The sequence below is a fragment of the Dioscorea cayenensis genome, chromosome 17 (assembly GCF_009730915.1).
Source record: "Dioscorea cayenensis subsp. rotundata cultivar TDr96_F1 chromosome 17, TDr96_F1_v2_PseudoChromosome.rev07_lg8_w22 25.fasta, whole genome shotgun sequence".
NCBI lineage: Eukaryota > Viridiplantae > Streptophyta > Magnoliopsida > Dioscoreales > Dioscoreaceae > Dioscorea > Dioscorea cayenensis.
The window spans coordinates 1248278-1273649 of record NC_052487.1 but is presented as its reverse complement, the minus strand read 5'-3'; the positions used below and the strand labels follow the sequence as shown (position 1 = coordinate 1273649).

Genomic DNA, 25372 nt, shown 5'->3' with positions numbered 1-25372 from the left:
ATGCCGCGCAACTCATCTTGAAACAATTTAAAAATTTCATTTGTGTATGCTTCTTGTAGTTGCTTCTCAAAATAGCAATCGGTGATTAATGGAAAGCACGAGTTAAATGAAGCAAAATCAGCTTTGTTCTCCTTCTCAATTTTACTTTTCAAGGCATTATCATATTGCTCAACAAACTGCTTCAATAAGGTCGTCGTACCAACATAACCATCAAAAAATGCATTTACGCTTTCACTTCTTTGAGTGGTAGACATTCCCGCCCAAAATATGCCTTTCACATATACAGGAGCCCAACGATCACGAATTTTGAATAGAGAATTCAACCATTCATTTTTCTCAATTTTATAGTCCGCCATCATCTTCAAGTATGTGTCTTCAAACTCTTTAGAATCAACTGCTTCATACGTGATATGTTTCAAAATCTTCTTGATTGCTTTGTATTCATTTAAAACTCCAAGCTTCTGGGAACCTTCTTCATGATATGCCAAAGGCAAAAGGCGATGATGTGAATTTGGAAAAAAACTAATCGAATCGCACCTTGAATAGCCATACATCGATCTCGTAATAATTGCTTTAGGAGCCTTGCCTGACATACACTCTAGCCAAGTTTTGAAGAGCCAAACATATGTTTCGGTATCCTCTTTGGACAGTAAGCCACACCCAAACAATACCGTCTGCCCATGATGATTTACACCGACAAATGGAGCAAATGGCATGTCATACTTATTCGTCAAGTATGTTGTATCAAAGGAAATTACATCACCAAAAGCTTCATAAGCCGCTATAGACCTCGCATCCGCCCAGAATACATTTTTCAGACGACCTTCTTCATCCATGTCAATCAAATGGAAAAATTTTGTATTTCTTTGTTGCATGCGAGAAAAATATTTTCCAAGTGCCACGGCATCTCCAACGCCAAGCCTAAATTGCCTTGCTTTTGCAATATAATTCCTACAATCTTTTTCATTGTATGTTAAATTTTCATAACCCCCACTTTCAACTGCTAGGGAATGAAAATTTTTGCTCAGGCTTATTCCTGCTTGGTCGTTTAATTCAAGCCTTCTTTTGACATATGCATCATTTTTTTATTGCACTTTTGGAAACGAGCTTTGTGTGGGCTAAGTGCATGATTGTGCTCCAAATTAACACTAGAAATAGTAAACCGTCCATCATAGCCAACAATGACATTAATCTTTGCCGAAATATTTACTTTAGCGGATAGTCTTGGGTTGAAGGAGTTTTTAGAAGTAGATATTCTTTTGCCACCTCTTGCACATGCTAGCGTGTAATATTTCAATTTTCCATCATCATCTAATCTCGTGCTTTTTTTGTTGATGCCAAACCCTTCCCGCCGCGCATATTGAACATACAAATTATAAACTTCTTCTTCAGAATCAAGGATCATACCGGCCCCCGGCACAATATTTTCAACTAAAACCTTTTCTACCGGTTTTTCTTTGGCATATATTTCATAACTTGAACATCCAACTTCTACATTATCTTTTTCTTGCTCACACCCAAGTACCACTTCTTCCATGTTCTTGCTTTAGGTATATGTCTAAAAACAAATGGTGGGACAAATATTTAGAAAGCATGAAGCAAAGCAATGGTTTCTAATCCTAAATAACTCCAAAAAAATCATACCAAAAAAATCAAGATGATGCTTAAATAACTCCAAAAATAATTCATATACATTGCCAACAAACAAAAAAAATCCATTCATAACAATTGTGCAATGGAGTAGATTATTTAGCCACAAGAAACTGTTATAAGTAACACAAACAAAAATAATCCATAATTAATTAAATGCGTTAATTAAATGTGTATGGATTATTTTATCCCAAGGCTAATAGAATTAAGTATGGATTATTTTTTTAAATTTTTTTTTTAATCTCAATTCTATGGCGGGATTTGAACAAATCATGAAATTAAAGTAGGAAATTATGGTCAAGGTAATTACGGTCAGGAGCCGGGGAGGAAGCCGCAGCCGGGACGGGGCCGGGAAATGGCGGCCGGGATGGGGGCCGGGAGTGGCCGGGAAATGGCGGCCGGGACGGGGCCGGGAGGGAGGAAGCGGTGGCAGGGGACGGGGCCGGGAACGAGGGAGACGGACTGGGGCCGGGAGCGGGGAGACAGACGGGGGCCGGCAGCGGGGAGAGCAGGCGGCCGGGAGCGGGGAGACAGACGGGGCCGGGAGGCGGGGAGAGCAGGCGGCCGGGAGCGGGGAGACAGGCAGGCCCGGGAGCGGGGAAAGCCCGACGCGGCCCTGGAACGGGGAGACAGACGGCGGCCGGGAGTGTGGGAGACGGATGGCGGCCGGGAGTGGGAGAGACGGACGGCGGCCGGGAGCTGGGGAGACCAATATCGGCCGGGAGCATACAAAACGAGAGAGAGAGAGAGAGAGAGAGAGAGAGAGAGAGAGAGAGAAGAGAGAACCCGTGACCTCTCTTCTCTTTTTATTTTTTATTTTATTTTAAAAAAAAAAACACGTCACCAGCCACATCATTCGTGTGGCTGGTTTCGTGTTATGTTTTCTTTCTATATAGCATTACTCATTATTTATACCTATAAAAGGAGAAAGGGCCTCCATCTCAAGCCATGAAAAAATTGTGCAAATTAAGATCCATCATATCACCAAACACATCAAAGATTAAGGCATTGGATGGAAGACTAATTTTTTAAAAAATTAAAGATAATGGACAACCAAAGACATGTTTATTTATTTGTGATTTTACTGTGATGGCGGATGTAAAAATTCAATTATTTATTCAAGATTATACATAGCATTTAGGCCCCGTTTGGATGCATGGAGTGATCAAGGGGATCACTCCTTGTGGCATGTACAAGCCCATGTTTGGGCATGTAGAAGATGGCATGGGAAAGGAAAGAGGGGGGGGGGAATATATGCCCCTCAAACCCAGCATGCTGGTTCCCCTGATTTTGGTGGGTTTGAACAAATCTGGGTAAGAAAGTTACTAATATACCCCTAACAAATAAATATTGGACATTTGTTTATTTTAAGTAAAAATACTTAAATTATATTCTTCAATTAAAATTTATAAATTTTAAAAATATTTAATTATAAATACATCAATTACTTAGGTTAAATATTTAATTAAAAATATTTCATATACATAATCTTTATTATGGAGGTACAAAAATAAATACATCAATAACTTAATATATATTATTTGATTAAAATAATAGAGGGTATAAAAGTAATTTTATTAAAAATTTTCTCTATACCCTCTCCTATTCATATCCCCATTCTTTCTAACCAAACATTACTTTTGTTTTCATCCTCAATCCCTTTCACTATTTCTATCCCCATCCCCATTCCCTTCCCCATCCCCATCCCCATCCCCATCCCCATCCCCATCCCCATTCCCTCCAACCAAACGGGCCAGTACTTGAGCTCTTCAAAATTATGCATGATGTTTATTTTAAAAAATATATTTTTACCCGTAGATCCAAAATTTTATTTTAGTGGGGACAAAAATTAGAAAAAAAAAATTTATAATGACAAAATTATATAAGAAATACTAATTGTTCAAAAATAAGTAAATAACTAAAGGTCGATTATTTGGCGCTTTTAATTCATATTTTGAAATTTAACGAACCAAACTTCCAGGGAATTATTTTAAATTTCTGCAAGAACTTTTTGGTAAGAGGGTTTAAGGAGTGAAGGGTTAAAATAGAAATTGAAGGGCTTCTATGCAAAGGTTTAAGTTAAGGCTGTTATCCTTAGATAACAAACTATGCAGCAGCAAAGAGATCAATAATAGTGCAAGAACAAGGATTAATAGAAGCAATTGAGATTCTTTCTCAAGGCTGTGAAAAGAAACAAAAGTTTTTTAGTAATCAGAGAAAACTGAATTCAGTACCACATAACTATATTAGAGGACATTACAATTTAGAGGTTCAACCACTCACTAACATCATGGTCCTAATTAAGATTAGGTCATAAACACATACAAAGGAAAATAATTAACTAACACGAAAAAATAGAAAAAAACATTGAAACGGTCAATTAAATAAAACCCAAAACTCCACATATATATCAGCAGTCCTAAACTCGTCTTCTGACAAAGGCAAATCAGGGTTTTCAAAAGCAACTGTAAGATCCTTGTTTGCAACAGTTCTTGGACGTACTCCAATGACTAAAGAATAATTGAATAAGAATTCACAATTAAGTAAGGATTTTCTCTGCTCATGGACTAAATGGAAATTTCTCTTATTTTTGTTATAATTCAAATTAAACTTCTCCTCCTTTTCATTTCCCTGTCCTCTGAGTCTTCATTCTCCTTAATTACAAGAGAAGCTTGTGAAAGCTACTTCCGATTTCAAAAAGGGTGGAGAGATCTGGAGAAAGGAGGTGAAAAGAAAAGAAAAGAACCAACGGCTTCAAATCATTGGGGGAGACGTGATCTCAAGGTTGGGTTTTTCTCTTAATTTGTTCTTCTCTTAGAGTTCTTGGTAGCCTTAATTAAAGGGTGGTTGTTTTAGAAGGCAAGAGCTCCCTATTCGCTGTGGGTGTGCAGAGCTGTCACAGGAGGTCGACAAGGCCTTTCTGAAGGCCACCAGAGCTACTAGAAGGCCGTTTAGCTGTTCGTGGTGCTGTATGTTTCGGACGTTGGTCTTGATCGGGTCTTGGATTTGCTAGCTTAATTTGTGAGGCTAATTAAGTTGTGAGGGAAAGTTGTGATAGGATCACTAAGAGAATTCTAGATCAATAACCAGTTCTTCAACTGAGACAACAAGGATTCTCAAAGAAAACTATGCTATTCTAACACTGATGAAATGAAGAGAAAGTTATGATAATCATAAGCAAAGTTCACTCCCCAAGAATACATTCAAAGCAACTGAATATAAAGATACATAATGTGAATGCCAGTCAAGCATCTCACAAGATACATGATAATACAACAAACATTAAACAGTAACGATTCAAAGTGAACCATTCCAAACAGCATACAAACAACACACACATATAATTGATCAAAGCAGCCTCTACTGTTCTTCAGTCTTCTCAACAGATACCAGCACTGAATTCCCGCCACCTTGATCAAACAGTCTTCCCCCCAATTTTCTGATCAAACACCAACAAGTTGGTGATCGTGATGCTAGCTTGAAGTGAGAAAGAGAAGAAGCATGAGGTCACAGCCAATGCGTGTCTATATATATATATGATTGCATGGGGTGTGTATTTGTGTGTGTGTGTGTGCATGCATGAGTGTTGTTTAGAAATGCATGCAATTATACATGAGAGAGTTGGAGGGCATATATCACTCATGCATGGTATAAATGCATATTTGCTCCTGCATATAATATGTGGTGTCCTGGACTCTTGTAAGAAAGTGTTTGTCTTGTTGGGGTGTTGAGGTGTTTGGAAGGTTGTGTATATGCATCCGGATGCATGCATGAGGAGGTATTTCTTGACTTCTGAGTGTGAGTGTTGACTCTGGTGTTAGCATGAAGCCGTGTGTCGCTTTGGTGGTGTTAATGGCCGAATACAGCAAAAAGGAGAGAAAATGATGGTGTTGGACGTGGTGGAGAAGATGATAAGAAAATGCTGGTGGATATGTGTGTATTTAACGAGTTTAGAGATTGAAAAGAGTGCTTAGGTTGTTGCAGACTTGCAGTGGGCCTGAGCTGTCTTGGGCCTAGTTCAGGAGCTGGATTAATTTAAGTTTAGGCTGAATTGGTTCAGGAAAATCGTATAAGAGGTGACTTTTGGTTTAAGATAGCTAGTTTAACCCAAATTGAGTAGACTCGATCACAATTAAAATCAATTTAAGATTAATTACCTAGGTCTAAGTTAGAATTGAGCCAGTTGGGGTAATGGAAATTGGTTTTAACCTCGTTTAGCCAATATGCTAGAATATTAATTATAACAGACGATATGCATGTATACCTAGCATTTCTGTATTCTTTGATAGATAGATATTAGTTATTGATTATTAGTTGTCATCTTTAAATATTTATTAATCTTTTTAATAGACAAGATTAGAGGAAAATGATGAAAGAAAGTTTCCATAAAGAACCTAGTTAAGTAGGAAACTCAAGGAAAACTTGGTAAGTTGATAGTGGGTTATTTTCACAAATTATTTTATCAAATGCTTGCTTTATTTTTTTTTTTTTTTGAAAAGGTGGATAAACCACTTCAATAATGTTTGCTTTATTGATTAATCAATATTTAGTCAGAATTATAAAATTAATTTTTCAATTTCAGATTTTCAGTTTGCACATGATATCAATTATTGATTTCGATTGTAAAATTTTTAGAAAATATTATTCCCGTAATTAGAAGGTTCAATGGGCCATCTAGATAAGGTATACACTTTTTCAAAATACATTAAGTTATGCTAGCGCTTAGTGAATGTGTGTTTGAGATTTTGAGACCTTATTTAGTATTACATTTAGGAGGGGAGAATTTTAAAATCATAGTTTTCACTATAACCCTTTACCTATACTTTTTGAGAGTATGGTACTGGGTGTCCTACCTTTTGATGATAAACACATGCATATGATATTGTCATTAGTTATCCCTATCAATTTATCATCTTATTAATTATCAGTTATCAAGGTATGCTTATGTATTAGACTTTATTGTTTATTGTGTAACGTGCCTGGAATATTTATTATGTTGATTACGGAATTTTACTAGTTTTGTATCAATTTTTTTACGGTTATTCAACATATTATACTTAGAATATAATTTGTTTACTTTATTTAATTTCTATCTTGTATTATTTGACTTTAAATCAAATGACTACTGTCAATGAAGTTTAACGCAGTTATAGGTGTAGACATCCATCGACTAGTCATGAATGTGAAATCAGAGTTGGGGATAAATGGCCTTGAGTTGCAGTTCATTTTATTTTATTTTTATTTTGGCTTAATAGTGGTTATGCTTTCAAATTTAGATTTGAATCTCGGTGTTAGCATAGACTTTTGTTATACATGTACATGCCTATGCACATGCATGTTCATGTTTATGTTCATTTCAAGCATTAATTTTGTTTTTTGTTACAACAATAGAAACAAATGCAACATAAAAACATACATTGTAAAACGTTATTGTTGTCAACTATAATATTAAAATTCCACTCAACATGATTTTAAAGAATATGTAGAGGTAGAAGTTCAAAAAATAGTGAACTCTTTGCTATAATTTCGAAATCTTGACACAACTTCATTCTATGAAAAACCTAGCAAGGTAAAGTCATACAACGTAATTTTATTACATTTTCCTCCTACTTTTATATTTTAAATGAAATATTCTTCTAATTACATATATTTTTATTTCCATTCCCATCCCTTCTCACTCCCAATCTTAATCCCAATTTTATTCGGATCTCATCTCATTCCGTGAATCAAAACATAATCTAATTAAATGTCTTTGTTAAAATGTTTGACCATTGAATATGATAAGTTTTCACTTTTCACAAACGTAAAAGATGCGCGGCTATCAGGGGCGGAGCGACAAGGGGGACAAGGGGGGCAAGGGGGGCGGCCGCCCCCCCTGTCGCCGGCGGGGTCTATTGACCCCGCCTGACCCCTGCTCGTTCCCTTCCAACGAGCTCCATCGCCCCCTTTCTTTCCCGACGCTCTTACCAGCCCATCTTCCGCCCTTCCCCCTCCCCCTCCGGGCCTCCCTTTCCGCTTCATCCCTTCTGAAGTTTTTTTTAATATATTTTTTTATTTTTTTATTTCTTTATCTTTATATATTATTATATTTTTATATTTTCATTATATTATATTTTTTTAATTTATCTTTTTAGTTAAATGATTTGATTTTTTTTCTCATTTATTAGATGTTTTTGTTAAGTTTGTTATTTTTAGAAATTTTGAGAATTTGTAAAAATATGTATGATTGATTAATGTCCATTGATTTAAGGATTTGAGAAATATTAAAGCTTTGATTTAGTAATAAATATTTTTTTAAAAAAATTATGATTAATTTAAATAAGATTTTAAATGAAAGTTATTATTTTTTAAAAATATTTAAATATCAATTAATTTTGTAATTAATAAGATTTTCAATGTAAGTAATTTATAAAATTAAATTTTTAAAAAATTTATTTAAATGATTTCATATAAATTATTAAATTATATATGTCATGAGAATTTTTTAAATTTAAAATATTATCTATATTTTTACAATTATAAATCAAAACAACATCAACTGAAGAATAAGATCAATGAAATAATTATTTTAAGCCCTTTATTTTTTTAATAATAATTTTAAAAACTCAAATTTTAAAAGACCATTAATAATTATCATAATAAAAAAAATATTTTAATTTAATATTTAATCATTGTAATTTAGTCTTGGTTAATTTTTAAATTTTAAAATAATACAGTAAGATATTAAATATTTTATTTTGATACTTAATCAGTCATATCTTTTCTAATTGACTTTTCAAAATTCTATAATTATCATCTGTAATGGCTTTTTCATGCATTTGTTTCTCCAAAATTAATATAATATTTATTTTTAATTATAAATAAGAGCTTTTGTAGTTTTTATACAATTACAATTTTTTTGTTAGGTTTTTTATTTTGTTGAGTTTTATTCACAAATTTTAAATATATAATTTTATATTGAATTTAGTAGTATGTGAAAAAATAAACAATCATCAATAGATATTTATTAAAATAAAATTTAAATAAAGTTAATTTTTATTAAATAAATTAGGGAGTTTATTCTAAAATTCTAGTATAGACCTCTAGTTAGCCAGCCCCAGAATTATAAAGAAATAAAATTTTGATAAAAATACTTATTTTGATATATTAATTAATTTTAACTGTTTCTCTTAAATTTTACATATTATTATAAAAAAAATTAAACGTATTTATAATTTAAATTTTTTATTAATTAATTATTTTAAAACTTGTAGTTCGCCCCCCTTATATTTGATTTCTGGCTCCGCCCCTGGCGGCTATGGTACATGCATGTGTGGTCATTCAAAAGAGTGGTTGTGGTTCATGCATATGTCATGTCAAAACATTGAATTATCATGTGAATGCGTCTTTCCGTCAAAACATTTAATATCGACATTAGAGTAAATTGAATATCATGCATCTACATAACCACCGATCTGAGTCCATGGAAAAATTACCACACAAAACACTCTATAATTTAATGGTTTATATAATTAGTTTATGAATAACTTCTAATCAAATTAGCCGGTAATTATAATAATCAAAGGCATTATAATACAAACAAAACTATAAATATATCTTTAAAGTATGTTTTATTTATTTCATGATATTTATTATTTTTTTTTAAAAAATAGGTAAATCACAACTTAGTTAAATAAAAGATAAATTACTTTTATAATAAAAGATTGGTAGTTTATTTTTTCTTAAATGAAAGGTCTAGAGTGTGGTTCCCACCAAACGTGATATTCGAGGATTGGCAACTTTGCCAACTTATCAATATTTATTAAAAAAAATAAATAATATATATAAATTACAATAAAATAAAACAACACAAAACAAGAAAATGAAAATTTTATAACAAACTAATGGAAAGTAAAAAAATTTTATAATCCACCGATGAATGCGAAAAAAAAAAACATATGAAGAACCAACAAACATATATAGAAGTACATAAAAAAACAATTATCGGAAAAAATCATTGGTTTCATGTGGCATCCAGACGAGTTAAGTGTTGAGAACCACATAAGATCCAATCTTAGTTCATACTATATATATATATACTTTAATTAAGAAAATTAGGTCTATCAAATAATTTTCATATTACATCATTATATAATTAACCTTGGTTATTATAACACATATAACTCACGTGAGAACGCGTGTATATTATGTATTACACTTTCAATAAATAAATAAAAAAAGCCAAAGAGACAAACCCATAATTAACAGCTATAAATAAAATAAAAGATAAAACAAACCCACATGCAAGCATGCATCATCCCATGCAAAAACCCTAATCAATCAAATAGGAAGACCATGCAGCACCACCATCTCCACTGTGAGTCCAGGACCAAACCCATAAAGAACTCCCCACTCAAGCCCATCTCCGGTAGTCTCCTTCTTCTCCGCCACCGATCGTCGTCTCATCTCATCCATAATAAACAACACGGTGGTGCTTGACATGTTCCCATACTCTCTCAGCACATGCCTGGAATCATCAAGCTTGTTCGGTCCCAACCTGAGCTCTGCCGCCACTCTATCCAGCACGCCCGGCCCTCCTGGATGAGCCAACCAGAACAGCTCATTCCAGTCAGAGATCCCCAACGGTTTAAAAGCTTCCTTCAAGCTTGGCTCTAAGTTCTTTGCTATGATATCCGGCAATCGTGAAGTCGAATGAAAAGTCAGGCCAACTTCTTTTAGATGTCCTTCAACAGCGCCTTCGCTCCCGGGGAGTATAACCTGCATAGCTGATACTATTTCATACAAAGGTTTTTCTACAGGAATGACCGGATCAGCTCCGATAATCAGTGCAGCTGCGCCGTCACCGAAAATAGCTTGTCCGCAGAGGTTATGGTAATTGGTCTCTTCAGGGCCACGGAAATTGTGAACACTGATCTCTGTGCATACAACGAGCACACGGGCGTTCTTGTTGTTTTCAGCGAGGTCTTTTGCTACACGGAGGGCTGTGCCGCCGGCGTAGCACCCGAGGTGGTAGAACATGAGACGTTTTACATTGGGTTTGAGATCGAGGAGCTTGAGCAGTCTGTAGTCAGCCCCGGGCATGTCAGCACCGGTCATGGTACAGAAGATCATGTGTGTGATTCCATCTCGTGGCTGGCCCCATTCGTTTAGTGCTTTCTCGGCAGCATCTCTGGCGAGGTTAGGCACGGCGGAGATTAGTATCCCCTGTCGTGCGTCCAGTGATGGTGCCATGTACTCGCACATGTTTGGGTTTTCTTTTAGTATTTCTTCAGTTAGATGGATATGTCTCTTCCTCACAGTTGTCTTGGCGGCTGAAAATATAGTAGTGAATTCAAACTTGAATATATAAGTATTTGTTCAAATAATAATATTATCATAGGTAAATTTAGAATTAAGAGGTAAGATGAATTTACAAATGCGTTGGAACTTCTCTTTGAGAGCTAGTTTATCTTCATTTTTGGTGATGCGGAAGTAGTAGTCGGCGAAGGTGCTTTGGTCGACCACGTTGGATGGATTGGCAGTGGCGAGGGCAAGGATGGCAGCCGGACCAAGAGGCTTCTCCGGCCTTTGAATGGCTTGGATTCCTACCATTTTTTTTTTTTTAATGTTTTCCGGTGAGGTGAAGAGGAAGAGCTAGCACCTAAAGATGAAGTAGAAGTCTTTGTTGCAAAAGTCATGGTGATCACCCATGTATTTATAATGGTTTTTCTGAGCTATAGCGTCTTCTCATCCTTACTTGTTGTTTTATTTGACTTTGCCTCGGAATTGGTATTCGTTCTTCAATAGTATGAATGCAGTTCTAATTTTGATTTACCTCTTTATGCATGTCATTGAAACTGTCGTTGCGTGCATGGTTGTATCTCTATGCTCTTCTTGATGATTTTGGGTCATTAATACATGCATGGATCTTGCATAACTAACGCCAAATATTATATATATATATATATGTATATATATATTAGATCTATATGTTACTAGCTATAGTTAATTAAATAAAATAAAAATGACTTCATATAAAAAATAAAGTATATAAAATGGCTTAAAGCAGAAGTTAGTGGCGGCAAAAATTAGAATGAAGGACTATAAAATGAAAATAGAGATTAAGGGAGGTGTGTTTGGGAAAAAGTTCACACGTTATGATACACAGCGCTTGCCACCGGATCCAAAAACAGTTTTCTTCAAACAAAGTGATTCACGGAAGACAATAATTAAATCTAGCAATAAATTAATTTATCTGGAAAAAGAATGTAGTTATGTGGGTAAAGGTTGATCAAGTGATTGAAAATTGTTTTATCTATAATATATTAATATGGTAATATAATAATAATATTCTAAATGTTGACGGAAGGAGATTTTGATTACACGTTAACGGGGGTTGTTGGCATATGGTTCATTTTGAACGTCTCCATCAAAGTCATGATTAAGACTTGGTCTAACAAGAAAATGACCTGCATGCCCTAAGAGTTGCTTATGGCCACGTACCCTTTTGATGGATGTTTTCAAAAAAAAAAAAAAAAATTTAAACTAATACCCCACAAATACCCCTAATTTAAAGGATTAACAAATAAATAGATAAATACAGAGATGCACCAGTTACAGTTACTTATAAATTTTTTAAGAAAATTCTTCTATTCTGTAACTTTGGAAGGTGAAATCACTGTTTCTCCCACATGAGAGAAATATCCTGACCCATATAGTATTAATGGACAATATTTGATCTGAATGTACAGTACATAAACAATGGAGTAATAGTACTGTCAGGAGAAAAATTCGAATATTTGGTCTCTCCATAACACTCTTGTGTTATACCATTAAGTTATCCAATGGTTGATCGAGGTTTTCAACTTATTTATAAGTTCTTTGCAATTCAATTTTTTTAAATATTAATTATTATTTTAAAATTTAATTCTACCTTTACTAAACATCTTTCTCACTCTTTCACCCTTAAGCTTACCTCCTACACGTGTGAGCTCCAATTAGCTCACATGTGGTTTGCTAGGACTCACTCAACTCGTGAAGCTTGATGGGGTCGGATGAGCAGTCTTTGACCCTAATGAGTCACATTGAGCAAACTTAAGAATCGGGCCAACTCCGGCCTACTACAGCTAATCAAGACCTGACTAGCTCGCTCAAACTCCAGTGAACTGATTACTTAGGATCAACAAGCTCACCTCGCCTCAGCTCGCTTTTGTCTTAACAAGCCACCATGTGGCTCATTTGGGAATTTTTTTTTTTTCAAAATGAGTGACTAGGCCGTCAAGAAAAATAGGTCATAAAGGCATGCACAAATCTTAACGAAGTAAGTGGAGGCAAGGCCAAAGCACATGCGGATGCTGGGACCACTTATACACAACCACCCTTAGAAATGTGCCTTCAAATATAATTTGAATTCTCACCATTTATGAAAATTTCTAATGGACCACTTGATCGTTGGTATGGTTCCCTGGATTAGGATGAGATCACCTAACTTTAGCTAGAGCGTGCAAGCTAGGTGAGTGGTTCCTCGGGTTAGGGCGAATCAATCAAACATCATGGGAGCTGTCATGGCCTCACCATTACAGGAGCTCACGCTGCTCACCAGGGCAAGGTGGTCTAGCCCAGACCTTGGAGAGCCCACTGATGTACCGTAGCAAGCTCACAGGGTTTGGGTACTGAAAGATGAAGATAAATAATATAAATATATGGGTAAAATTGTAAATCCACAAAAGCAGGGTAAAATTATGACATATATTTTAAAGGTATAATCACCAAAATAGTCCATGTACTTTTCTCTCTTTTCCTTTTTGGTCCCTCTACTCAGAATTGCTCCTGACTAGTCCCTTTACTTTTGAAAATATGCCTACTTAGTTAGAAATGCTCCCAACTAGTCCCTCTACTTTTAAAAATGAGTCCACTTAATCCCTCTCGTTGGGCCATTTTTAAAAGTAGAGGGACTAGTTGGGAGCATTTCTAACTAAGTGGGCACATTTTTAAAAGTAGAGGGACTAGTCGGGAACATTTCTGAGTAGAGGGACCAAAAGGAAAGAGAGAGAAAAATAGAGGGACCAATTAGGGCATTATACCATATTTTAAAAAATAAGGTTATTGGGTCAGAAGAATCTTGCAGGGTCCTAGAAGTCCTTTTAGAACTTGATAATTTTGTTGGAGAATTCACCAACCCAATTTATTTCCAAAAAAATAAAAAAAAGTCAATTTACCACCATTTTCTTATTTAAAAGTTAATTAAAAAAAGCCTTTAATTAAGTATCCAATTTTTCGGCTAGCAAAAGAAATATTGGCTATTATTGAAGTATTGGTAAAATCTATTAGTGTTTGAGAAACACGGTTTGAGTTTTAAGAGGAATTAGTAGAAGCATGGATTAATTATAACATATTATTTAATTATTAGTATTTATAATAGATCTTCGCCTTGATGTTAGGATTCCAAAAAATCATTCACATTATAGTATTAGTCATATTCAAGTTTGAAGTTATAAATTATAATTGTTATTTTGTGATTATAGTACATCAACTTAGAAAAAAGCAATATAAAATATAAGATGAAAAAGCACGTGATTATATATAGAAATTGCTCTCTTCTCCTCACCGGTTGTTGCCATTTTCACAATAAATATTTGCAAAAATATTTGATATACCAAATATCTTACCAAATCCCTTCTTTCTAAACTTAAATTTATTTATGATTATATTGTTAATCTATACATACTATTAAAGTAAATGTATAATCTACTCCGAAAGCATTTGAAAGAACAATTTTAATTTTAATTTTTATAGCATTTAAGTTATATTTATATTACTTATAATATTAATAATTGAAAAATATTAATTACACTTAATTATTTATGCAATAAATGTCCATAAAACCTTTGAAATCCAAAGTATAAAATAGTTTCCATGGTAGAGGTTGCTTAATTATATTATTTTATATATGATATTGCCTAGTAACATTAAATTAAATAGTTCAATCCATGATTACATACATATATATTTCCATTAGCAGTTAATTAAATATAATAAAAGGACATAATTAAGAGATTTTTTTCTAAAAAAATAATATATCGAGTTGAATCTCTTTCCGATCACATGCATTGATTTTTCCATAGATATATATATGATAAAATAAATCGGATTATGACTTTTGAACAAACCTTCAATTCTCTCTTTCTTTCTATTTATTATTTATTGTTTTCTATAATAAAATTTTCAAATTTATTATAAATTTCTAATTATTTTCAAATATTTCAATCATCGCTTATTTTTTAATAAAATTGCCACAAATTTCTTATTAGACTTACCGACCGTTGACCAAAAGTCAAGTCACCGAGTCAAATTGGTGCATTTGGTTGCTAAAGAACAAAAACTGGGCATCCATAACCACATTTTGGTGAACTCATGTTGTTTGTAATTCATTCCACCTAGTCAAGTCATGATTAAAAAAAAGAAAAAGAAAATTAAGTTAAGATATATATTTGGTAAGAAAATAAAGAACAAAAACTGGGCATCCATAACCACTCATCTGGAAGATCCGTTGCCCCAGCAAAATCACTCTCTTCTCCTGGCTGGCTGGCGAGGACAAAATCCTCACTTTATCCAACATCTTCAAGAAGGGCTACAATTTTCAATACTCCACTGATACTTGTGTCCTCTGTCACAATTCTTCAGAGACGCTTCATCACCTCTTCCTTGACTGTGAATTTTCTAAACGTATTTGGGCGTTCTTCTCTCACTCCTTAGGCTCGCCTTCTCTTCCACAATCCATTCCCTACTTATGGACTTCCTGGATCTCGTCCCTCGCTCCTCAATCTCAACCTCTTTGGGACCTTATCTCCCGTGCAATTTTGTGGAACATTTGGCTTGAAAGGAATTCTCGTATCTTTCAATTACTTGCGTTGTCACATTTAAATATCATTTTTAAAACTGCTAATATGCTTCTATCTTGGTTCCCAACAGCAGCATATAGACATCAACAACCTCTTACTGAAGCTTCTCAAAAAATCAAGCGCTCTCTTGACTTCTTCAGCGCTAGGGCCTCCAACTCTGCAGGCGAGCTGGATCGCAACGTCCCCCAGGATTAGTCGACCCACCTGTTCTTCTAGTCAGGCCTGAGACGCTAACGGTGTCTTCCGCCTGATTAGATCCTTTTCTTCTCTCTTTCTTTTCCCTTTTCTCTCTTGCACTTGTACCCCCTCACTTCTGGTGAGGGTCTTATCTTCCTTGTACTGTTTTTTCCACTTTTAATAAATCAGTGGTTTATCCACTCTTGATCAAAAATTTTTTTGCCTATAACAGAATACATGCAAAATATATATATATATATATATAATTCAAGCAACTCATTAGACTCACAATAGTAAATTGATCTCGGATTCAAGAATACTTTACTAGTTATTAACAAAAGACCAATAGATTGTCAAGAAGAGCTAATTAATCAAGTGAAACTAGAAAGTTTATAATTACTTTGGGTGACGGGGCTAGCTCAAGAAGTGTTGCGCTTGCATCAGTTGCATGCGTGCACAGCCCAAGTTCCATGCATATCAATGTCTTCAAACCAAAGTCTCCCATATTTAACTATTTAAATTAATATTTTTTTAAAAATAAACAAATAATAGAGCGAAGAGGTAAAAAAATATTTTCCTAACCAAAAAAAAAAAAGTCATTCTTTTGATGGGGAGTTCCAACTACACTCATGGGTATCTATGAGGGAAAGCAATATTTCCCCATTTATGGAATTCAAACGCACTCTTTTAATTAATTTAATACTCTTCTATGCTGAATTTGAAAATTTTCATGGAAATTTTGGTACTTCTCTCTTCTGTCTTTGGAGTAAGCATGCATTGATGGTGATAGTGATGGCGATTGTAATTGATAATTTTCTCCCTTCTGTCTTTGGAGATTCCTTTATTTATGATATTACTATTCTTTTTAATTATTATAATACACTACTTAAATTAATTTTTTTTTATTAAATACTAAACAAATAATTGAAAAAAGTAAAAATATCTGTGCTAAAGAAAATAAAAATAAAAATATCTTTTCTAGAGAACCGCTGTTTACAACTTATTAATTTATTAGCCATTAACAAAGTTCCTTTTTATATAAATTATTTATTTATATTAAAAAATTTTGGTTTAAAATTTAATAAAGCTGTGGTTTATCCACTTTATATATAAAAAAAATTTAGCACATATAAATCTAGGACACAAATCTTTTAAAAGATTAACTATACTATATTTTTTTTATAACTAATGGACAAGCGCCTCTATTTAAAAAATTATTAAAGAGATAGATAAATATAGAGGTGCTTTAATTACGATGGCTTATAGATATTCTAAAAAAATTCTTATGTCCTACAATTAAATAGAGGTGAACACTGTTTTTTCCACAGAAAACCTACACTTGGTCCGTAAAACAGTATTGATGAACAATATTAGATACGAATATACATTATATGAAGTTATGAACAATGCGTAAACAGTAATGTCAGGTAAAAGATTCAAATTCTTATTCTCCCTTTAGCACTTTTATATCATGTTATTAAGCTATCCAATAATTGACATTTTCGAAATGTTTGCTCACATTTCATATTTTTCATAATTTAAAAAAAAAGCGCCATTCTTTTGACGGGGAATCCCAACTACCCACATTGATACCTGAACATGGGTGTTCATGAGAGAACCAAGCGAACACTTAATTTAATACTCTTTTTGAGTTTTCTCTACATTTGGAAATTGGTTGGAACTTTTGGTACGTACTTTTCTCGCTTCTGTCTTTGAGAAAGCATGCATTGATGCCTATCGATGGTGATGGCAAATATTGTAATTGATAAAGGAAAGTGACAAGAATGACATTTTGTCCATAGCAAAACCATGAACAGTGTATTAGCAGCAGACATGCGTGGATGCTTAAAGGCCCTATAGTATAGGTGGATCACCTAAACATTTTAGGAGCTTAAATTTTTCAAAAGTGTTTCATTTTTTCCATGACAAAAGTCAAGAATTTGATTTTATTTGGATTTGAAGGGTCATTGTTTGGGAATTTTGATAAATGACTTGACGGGTTGCTTGCACTTAATTATTGAGTTTGGTAGGTGGCTTATATACTTAAAATGGTAAATATTAGTTGACTGAAAACTATTTTCTCATGTTCCATATTTTGTACATGTTTATTTTAATTAAATGTTAATCCAGTATCAACTCGAATACAAGTTTAATTCAGTTTAATTCATCTTCATGATTTATAATATAATTATTACTAATTGGAATGTTTGATAAAAGCTTAATTAATCTCATTTGTTAGGATATATTAAAATGTACACAAATTATAAGAAGCAAGTAATTATTAGTAGAAACTCAAAATCCTTTTTCATTCATTCTTCTGACATGGACAAAAATGTCCCTTTCTCTTGTTCTCCTAAATTTGAAGAAGATAGAAAGCAAGACTTTGTTTATAAGAGTGCATAAGCAAACACATCATTATCACCTTGAGTGTCTAAGGGGACATTGAAGAAAGATAAGGTGGGCTCCTGTGAATTTCCTCCACTTGCCTCCACATGAACAAGTGTCACACCTTTGGCTAAAAAAACAATCTTTCTTTTAGAAATATCTTCTAGATTGATTACAAGTTAATCTAACAATAAAGTATGACTGATGATGCCATGGAGGGTTGGTGGTGTTCAATGAGTCAATGGTGAATTCTCTATGACTTGTACCAAGATAGTGAAAACTTGGAAAGTAATTAAGGTGTATATATGCACATGTCAAACATGAATTAATGCATTATATTTTTCTCATGTTATACTTTTATTCAGTTGTATAAATAAGCAATCATAGATGTGAACATATTAGCATGAATAACTAATTAAAATTGAATTCAGGTTTAATTTTGGCTTAATTCAAGATTAATTTTGGCTAAATGGCTAAAGTAGCTAGTACGTTTATTGCTTGTATGCCATATATGCATTGTAATGCCTTCATATATATAAATGAAAACTCCCACTGGTAAGGCATACATGTGATATTAATTTGCAAGCTGGCTTATTATAGATCAAAGAATATGATAATAAGTTTCAAAGTCCAATGTGCGTGCCTAATTTATACCACAACCTTAAGAACTAATATCTTGAACATGACTTTGTACAAAGATTTTTTTTGGGCCTATATCATTCAGACTAGGCCTATTTGTTTTTTTAATAATTCCTGAGTAGGACTTTGAATTTAATTAACAGGATGATTAATGCATTCTTGGGGCATGAAGATTTTCCATTTCTTGATTTTTTACTAGAGGGTCTTGGTTAAATATCAAGAGTTAAGTTGATAAATATTAAGACATACATCTTTAACCGATATGATGGTTGGTATAATCTAATGACAATAAGTGACTATTATCTCTAGCTAGGACACTTTTGGCACATGAAAGCTTTGTGTTAGATGATTAATGAAGTTGCCAATGAAAGATTAAGACATGACATTAATTAAATGTTTTCATTGCCTTAATTTCTTTTGTCGAGATTACAACTTTTTACACCGTGGAAAAAACTCAACACTAAGTAGCAAAGTATGATCTTCTAATAGAGACAAAATGTCCATTTCTCTTTTTTAAATAAATTGAAAAACATGGATAAAATTGTAGTATAAGTTTGTTTCGTGTGCATAAGCATACACATCTTCATCTTCTTAATTGTTATAGGATACACACACACACATATATATATATATATATATTTATATTTATGAAGGTTGGATGTGTATAGATATATCATACACTTGGAAGTCTCATAGCATATTCTACCTATACACATGCTTATATATTCTATGTCTTCAAGAGTCCTTTGCATTTAATTTGTTTGTTGAGAAGATAAATGTTAGTGCAACTCCATTATTTTTGGTATGATTTAACACAAAGTCAAAATGACATGGCAACCTTTGTGATGTGGCATATTTGATAACATGGAAAAGCATGGTGACATGGCAAGGAGTCTTAGCTTGGAGGTAAATATCCTGGGAGATCTTGAAGAAGCTATTTTTGGTAATGTATTGCAACTTGAAGACAAGATCATATCAAGACCATATTTAGGTAATCTGATTGAAAACTAAATATGGATGGAACTTAATTGAAGAAATACCTATTAACGGTATGATTGAACGATATTGAAGGTATGATTTGAAGGAATTTTAATAAGTATGATTGAAGACTATTAAGAGAATGATTGAAGACATGCTTATTGTTGGTATGATTGGCATGATTGATTGGGAAGATTTGAAGACCAAACTTGGGTGTATTGAAGATCAATATTGGAAAATTTTTGAAGGCCAAACTTGGATGAATTGAAGATCAAGTTTGATAAGTTTCTTGAAGACGCACAAAGGACGTGCGCCCCTTGCGAGGGGACTGCGTGGCGAGGAACTGAGGATGTAGGCTAGTTGCCGGTAGTCGATCGGGATCGGGAGATAGGGCTGCACTGACTCGGACTAAGCATGATCGGGAGGTTGATGGGTCTTGAGGTTGTTTGCAACGTAACCAGAATTCAATCAAGTCAGTAGTCAGGGCTATATTGCAATTCAGGTTACGACAGGAGTTGCAACAACTAATTTTGGAAAGTTTTTAAATTAGTAGCCGCGGAAATTCTAAAATAGATATGGACTATATTTGGGACGTTGAGACGTTTATATAAGCTACCTTGCTTTGAGATTGGGTGTGTCTCTTATGGAGGAGAGTGTGTGAGCACTAGACAATTTAGAGAAGGTAGTGATCTTTATTGTTGGGAGAGTGAGTGATAAGTGTTTGTAGTTATCTATTTTCATCTCTTTTAATAGATTGTTTATCTCCGAGCTTGACCCCCTAGAGGTAGGTGAGTGGACGCTGAACTTGGTTAGCAATCTTGTGTGTCTCCTTATTTGATTTATGTGAGCTTTCTATGAGTGTTATCTAAACCACAAACTACATCGGCTGAACTAACAATAACAAGGCCAATCCAACAAACATAATACATGAATGAACCTTCAAAGGATCACATATCACTTTGGGTTAATGGTGTTCTTGTTGTGAGTGCCTGAACGGGTAGAGTTGATTGGATTTTTTTTTAATTAAAAATTATAAAATTTTAGAAGAGTTCCAATGAAAATAGAAGATATTTAGAGGTAGTAAGGTTGGTGGTGCTTATTGAGTCAAGGTACTTTTGAACAGGAATATTGCATATTAAACGTACTTGCATTTTTTTTTCTCTAGGTATATTTTAATCATAAGAGAAGCTTCCATTAACCATTAGTTAAAAAGATAAAATCAAATTTTTTTTAAAATTATATATGCGTTAAAAATGTAACTATTATCATGAAGGTCTTGAGGAAAAAAAAATTAAAAGATGTATATTATCATTAGAATAAAAAGACTCAATCCAATTCTAGAATTTTAACCATCAAGTAATGAAGTAATATATACAATTATTTATTCCTATGAAGCATAATTTATAAAATAACAAATATAACAATTATCATAAATACGGTTGCGTCCAAGTTATGACGAGTGCAAAGTTGGTTCAATTTTTCCCATATTGCATGATCGGAATTTGTTCTAATGTTAATATATAAAAGATCCAATTTCATGTCAAGTATATTTATATTATTCTCCTCAAACTTAATTAAATATATACTAAAATTGAAAATCCTAATCCTTAATCACATGGTTGCACTTAGAATTGCTGATTTTAAAATGTTATCCTGGTTGTTGGGAAGTGCTTGACTTTAAAGGATAGAAAATGATACCATATGACTTCGGACGTACTGAAATTTGTGTCTTAACTCGGCCTAACAGTCACAGATAAATATATTGAGAACACAGATGTTCTGCTGATTTATTCAAATGACAGTGAAATGCAGTATTCATTTATTGATTGTATCTATTTTTTTGACAAATATATGGACTGTATCAATCAAGGACTCAAGGACTCAATGTTAAGCATATTGGAATCTTGTGTTGGCAATACCTTACATTAGATTAATCATTCATACTAGATCATTACTTTAATTATAAAATTTTATAATATATAGTTCCAATGGAAATAGAAGATATTTAGAGGTAGTAAGGTGGTGCTTACTTTTGAACAGGAAATTGTATGTTAAACGTACACGCATTTTTTTTTTCTCTAATTGTATTTTAATTATAAAAGAAACTTCCATTAACCATTAGTTAAAAGATCAAATCAATTTTCTTTTTTTGAAATTATTTGTGCTTATAAAAATGTAACTATATATTATCCTCAAGGTCTTTAAGAAAATAGAAAGAATTAAAAAAATGTACATCATCATTAAAATAAAAAATATAACCACTAGTTAGTGTAGTGGTATGTTACTTAAATAGTGAATGTGCTAATCTAGAGTCGAATCTTTGGGTCGGAAGTACTGTTATGGTACTGTGCACATGATGTAGGTACGGAATAAATATTGAAGTGGTATTGTTCATTCACTGTTCAAGGGTCCCCTGTGGGAGGATGTCGTTTCCCTCCCCTCCACAGTTGCAAGGTTGGGCGGATTTATTAACTTGGTTTGATTCCTGAAATATCTTCTATACGTGCACATGGTAGGAATCTAACTACCACATGTGACGTCTGATCGAGTTAATAAATTTCTAGGTGTCGTTAAGCCACTATAACTGGTGCACCTACGTACCTGTTTATCCCTTGATACTCCATTGTGAGGTGGCGCTTGTCACCTTTGTCAAAAATAGATCTAATTCTAAAATTTTAACGATAAAGTAATAAAGTAATATACATTTAATTATTTATACCTATCAAGCGCAATTTATAAAATAACAAATATAACAAATACTATCAATACGGTTGTGTCTATGTCACGGTGAGTACAAGTTTGTTCAAATTCATGTTGCCAACACTAGTTTATAGTTCAAGTGGTTAGCCTATGAGAAGGTATGGTAAATATATAGGAGATCGTTAAGCCACCGTAAGTAGTGCACATCTATACAAACATAGTATTTAATTTAATGCCACTTATGACCTATATATATATATAGATTTGTTCAAGTTTTTCCCTTATTGCATGATGTTTCTAATGTGAATACATAAAATATCCGATTTCATGTCAAGTATATTTATATTATTCTCCGCAAACTTAATTAATATATGAACATTGAATATCCTAGTCCTTAATCACATGGTTGCATGCACTTGGAAAATTGCTCATTCTAAAATGTCATCTTGGTTGTTGGGAAGTGATTGACTTTGAATAGAAAATGCTACCACCACATTAGGATCAAAGAAAAATATTATACCATTTTAGAGAGAATTGGAATTTGGGTCTTGACTTGGCCTAACAGTCACAGAAAAACGTGGGGTTGTAAATGTTCTTCTGATTTATTCAAATGACAGTGAAATGCCGTATTCATTTATTGATTGTATTTTTTTTTTTTTTACAACTTTATTGATTATTTTCTTTTAAAAAAATATCTGTTATTTTTGAATAAAAAAACTAATCTTATATTTTTTTAATGTGTCATATTTTTCAGGTTTAAATCAAACTCAAACGTGTATCTATCAAGAACCCAATAATGTTAAACATATTGGAATCTTGCGTTGGCAACTATCTTACATTAGATTAATCATTCTAATAGATCATTACTTTAATTAATCTTAATACAACAGCTAATCCCTTTTTCCCTTTGTATATAACTTTTATAGTCATCAATCAACTTCACTTTGTACATCGATCTTAATTATCATGCACTTTATATTTTATTCCCTCCCACATAGTAGTACTTTTGAAAGATCTAACACTACATCAATGTGGGTGCATTGTTAGGAGACCAAACGCTAAATAGGCCTATGTATTTATATTATTGCTTAGTTTATGCCATATTTTGGTTGTGGATCAACAATGTATAAATTAGAATTTAAGCTTTGATGACAATATTGAGCAAATTAAAGAGGGATTCTAAGTTTGTAAAGAGAATCCAACTAGTCATAGATTTCCTTGTCTAATTAATCTCTTCATTGGTTGAAGATCTATGAAAATCTTTGGCCAAATCTCTCAATTACCACCTACCATTCACATGTTCATCTATTCTTGAACCAAAGACCAATTTATTGTCAAATTTTGTGGGCTATGTATACGTAAAGGGGTACATGAAGATCAAAAAACTTTAATCAAGCTCACACCAACCCCATTGAGTCAAGTCTTATTTTTCAGTCATAACGTTTCTAATAAACTGGGGTCAAATTGCCATGCCACTAGAACGTTAGCAAGCAAGAGATGGGAAACACACTTACCCATTACTGGTATATATATATGCACATGCACACTCATACACATCTTATATCAATCAAACAAAACCCTATCTAGCTAGCTAAAGTTTAAGAAAAAAATTATGGTTGGAATTCAAAACTTCCAGAGAACAGAGAGGTCAGATGGCCTCGCCAACGTCCTCGCCATCGGCACCGCTAATCCTCCTAACATCATCGAACAAAGCACTTTCGCGGACTATTATTTTCGTGTCACAAACAGCGAACATAAAGTCGAACTCAAAGAAAAATTCCGTCGTGTTTGTGAGTCTCTATCTCTAATATATATACTTTCTCCATTTAATCTGATCAATTCTCTGAGAAACATAAAGATTATCTATAAATAATATGACAGGTGCAAGAACTACTGTGAAAAAGAGATACACATATGTCACTGAGGAAGTCTTGAAGGAAAACCCTAATATGATCCCTTACAACGCACCATCACTGGACGCCAGGCAAGAAATAGTGATCAGTGCTGTGCCAAAGTTGGGGAAAGAAGCAGCTGAGAAGGCGCTCGAAGAATGGGGCCGGCCACGGTCGGAGATCACACACTTGATCTTCTGCGCTATGGTCGGTGTGGACATGCCCGGAGCTGACTACCAACTACTCAACCTTCTGAACCTCAAGCCTAACGTGAAACGGAGCATGTTCTATCAACTCGGTTGCTACGCCGGCGGCACAGTGCTCCGGCTGGCCAAAGACATCGCCGAGAACAACAAGAACGCACGCATACTCGTCGTCTGTGCAGAAGTCATGGCTTTAACTTTCCGAGGCCCTGAGGAGGCTCACTTTGATAACCTCATCGGTCAAGCCATCTTTGGTGATGGTGCGGCAGCTCTCGTCATCGGAGCTGATCCAATAGAGAATGTTGAAAAGCCAGTGTTCGAGCTGGCGTCTGCTAGTCAAGTGGTTTTACCAGATAGTGATGGAGCAGTTGAAGGGCATCTAATTGAATCTGGTTTAACTTTTCATCTTCTTAATAAACTTCCAAACATTGTGGCTAAGAACCTGGAAATGAGTTTGGCTGAAGTTTTTGAGCCATTGGGGATCTCCGACTGGGATGAGTTGTTTTATATTGTGCATCCCGGAGGGCCGGCGATCTTGGACAAGGCTGAGGAGCAGTTGAAGTTGAAGGAAGGGAAGCTGAGAGCTACAAGGCATGTGTTGAGTGAGTTTGGGAACATGTCTAGTGCTACAGTCCTGTTTATCATGGACGAGATGCGGCGGCGCTCGGCGGAGGAGAAGAAGGGGACGACAGGAGAAGGACGGGAATGGGGCGTGCTCTTTGGGCTTGGCCCTGGGCTCACTATGGAGATGGTGATGCTGAGAGGTGTTGCTCTTTAGGGTTTGCATGCTTTCCACTGCTCTGCATGCATGGCATATTCTGCAAATAACGTGATGCTTGAATAACTTGTTATTATAATTATTATTATT

The 25372-nt window shown here is 34.0% G+C and overlaps 3 protein-coding genes across 3 annotated transcripts; 1 reads left to right on the top strand and 2 right to left on the bottom strand.

The window, feature by feature from the left end:
• Window positions 1-1962: 1962 nt before the first annotated feature.
• Window positions 1963-7671, bottom strand: LOC120280457 (translation initiation factor IF-2-like). The gene is made up of 3 exons (XM_039287311.1): window positions 7443-7671; window positions 4042-4160; window positions 1963-2349 (listed from the first exon to the last, which is right to left on the bottom strand). Exons 1-3 carry the CDS (start codon window positions 7669-7671, stop codon window positions 1963-1965), a joined length of 735 nt encoding a protein of 244 aa, XP_039143245.1.
• A 2110-nt stretch (window positions 7672-9781) lies between these two features.
• LOC120280407 (chalcone synthase-like) lies at window positions 9782-11307 on the bottom strand. Its single transcript, XM_039287253.1, has 2 exons — window positions 11064-11307; window positions 9782-10961 (listed from the first exon to the last, which is right to left on the bottom strand). Exons 1-2 carry the CDS (start codon window positions 11239-11241, stop codon window positions 9970-9972), a joined length of 1170 nt encoding a protein of 389 aa, XP_039143187.1. The 5' UTR covers window positions 11242-11307; the 3' UTR covers window positions 9782-9969.
• Window positions 11308-23987: 12680 nt separating this feature from the next.
• LOC120280002 (chalcone synthase 1-like) lies at window positions 23988-25372 on the top strand. The gene is made up of 2 exons (XM_039286692.1): window positions 23988-24199; window positions 24291-25372. Exons 1-2 carry the CDS (start codon window positions 24022-24024, stop codon window positions 25280-25282), a joined length of 1170 nt encoding a protein of 389 aa, XP_039142626.1. The 5' UTR covers window positions 23988-24021; the 3' UTR covers window positions 25283-25372.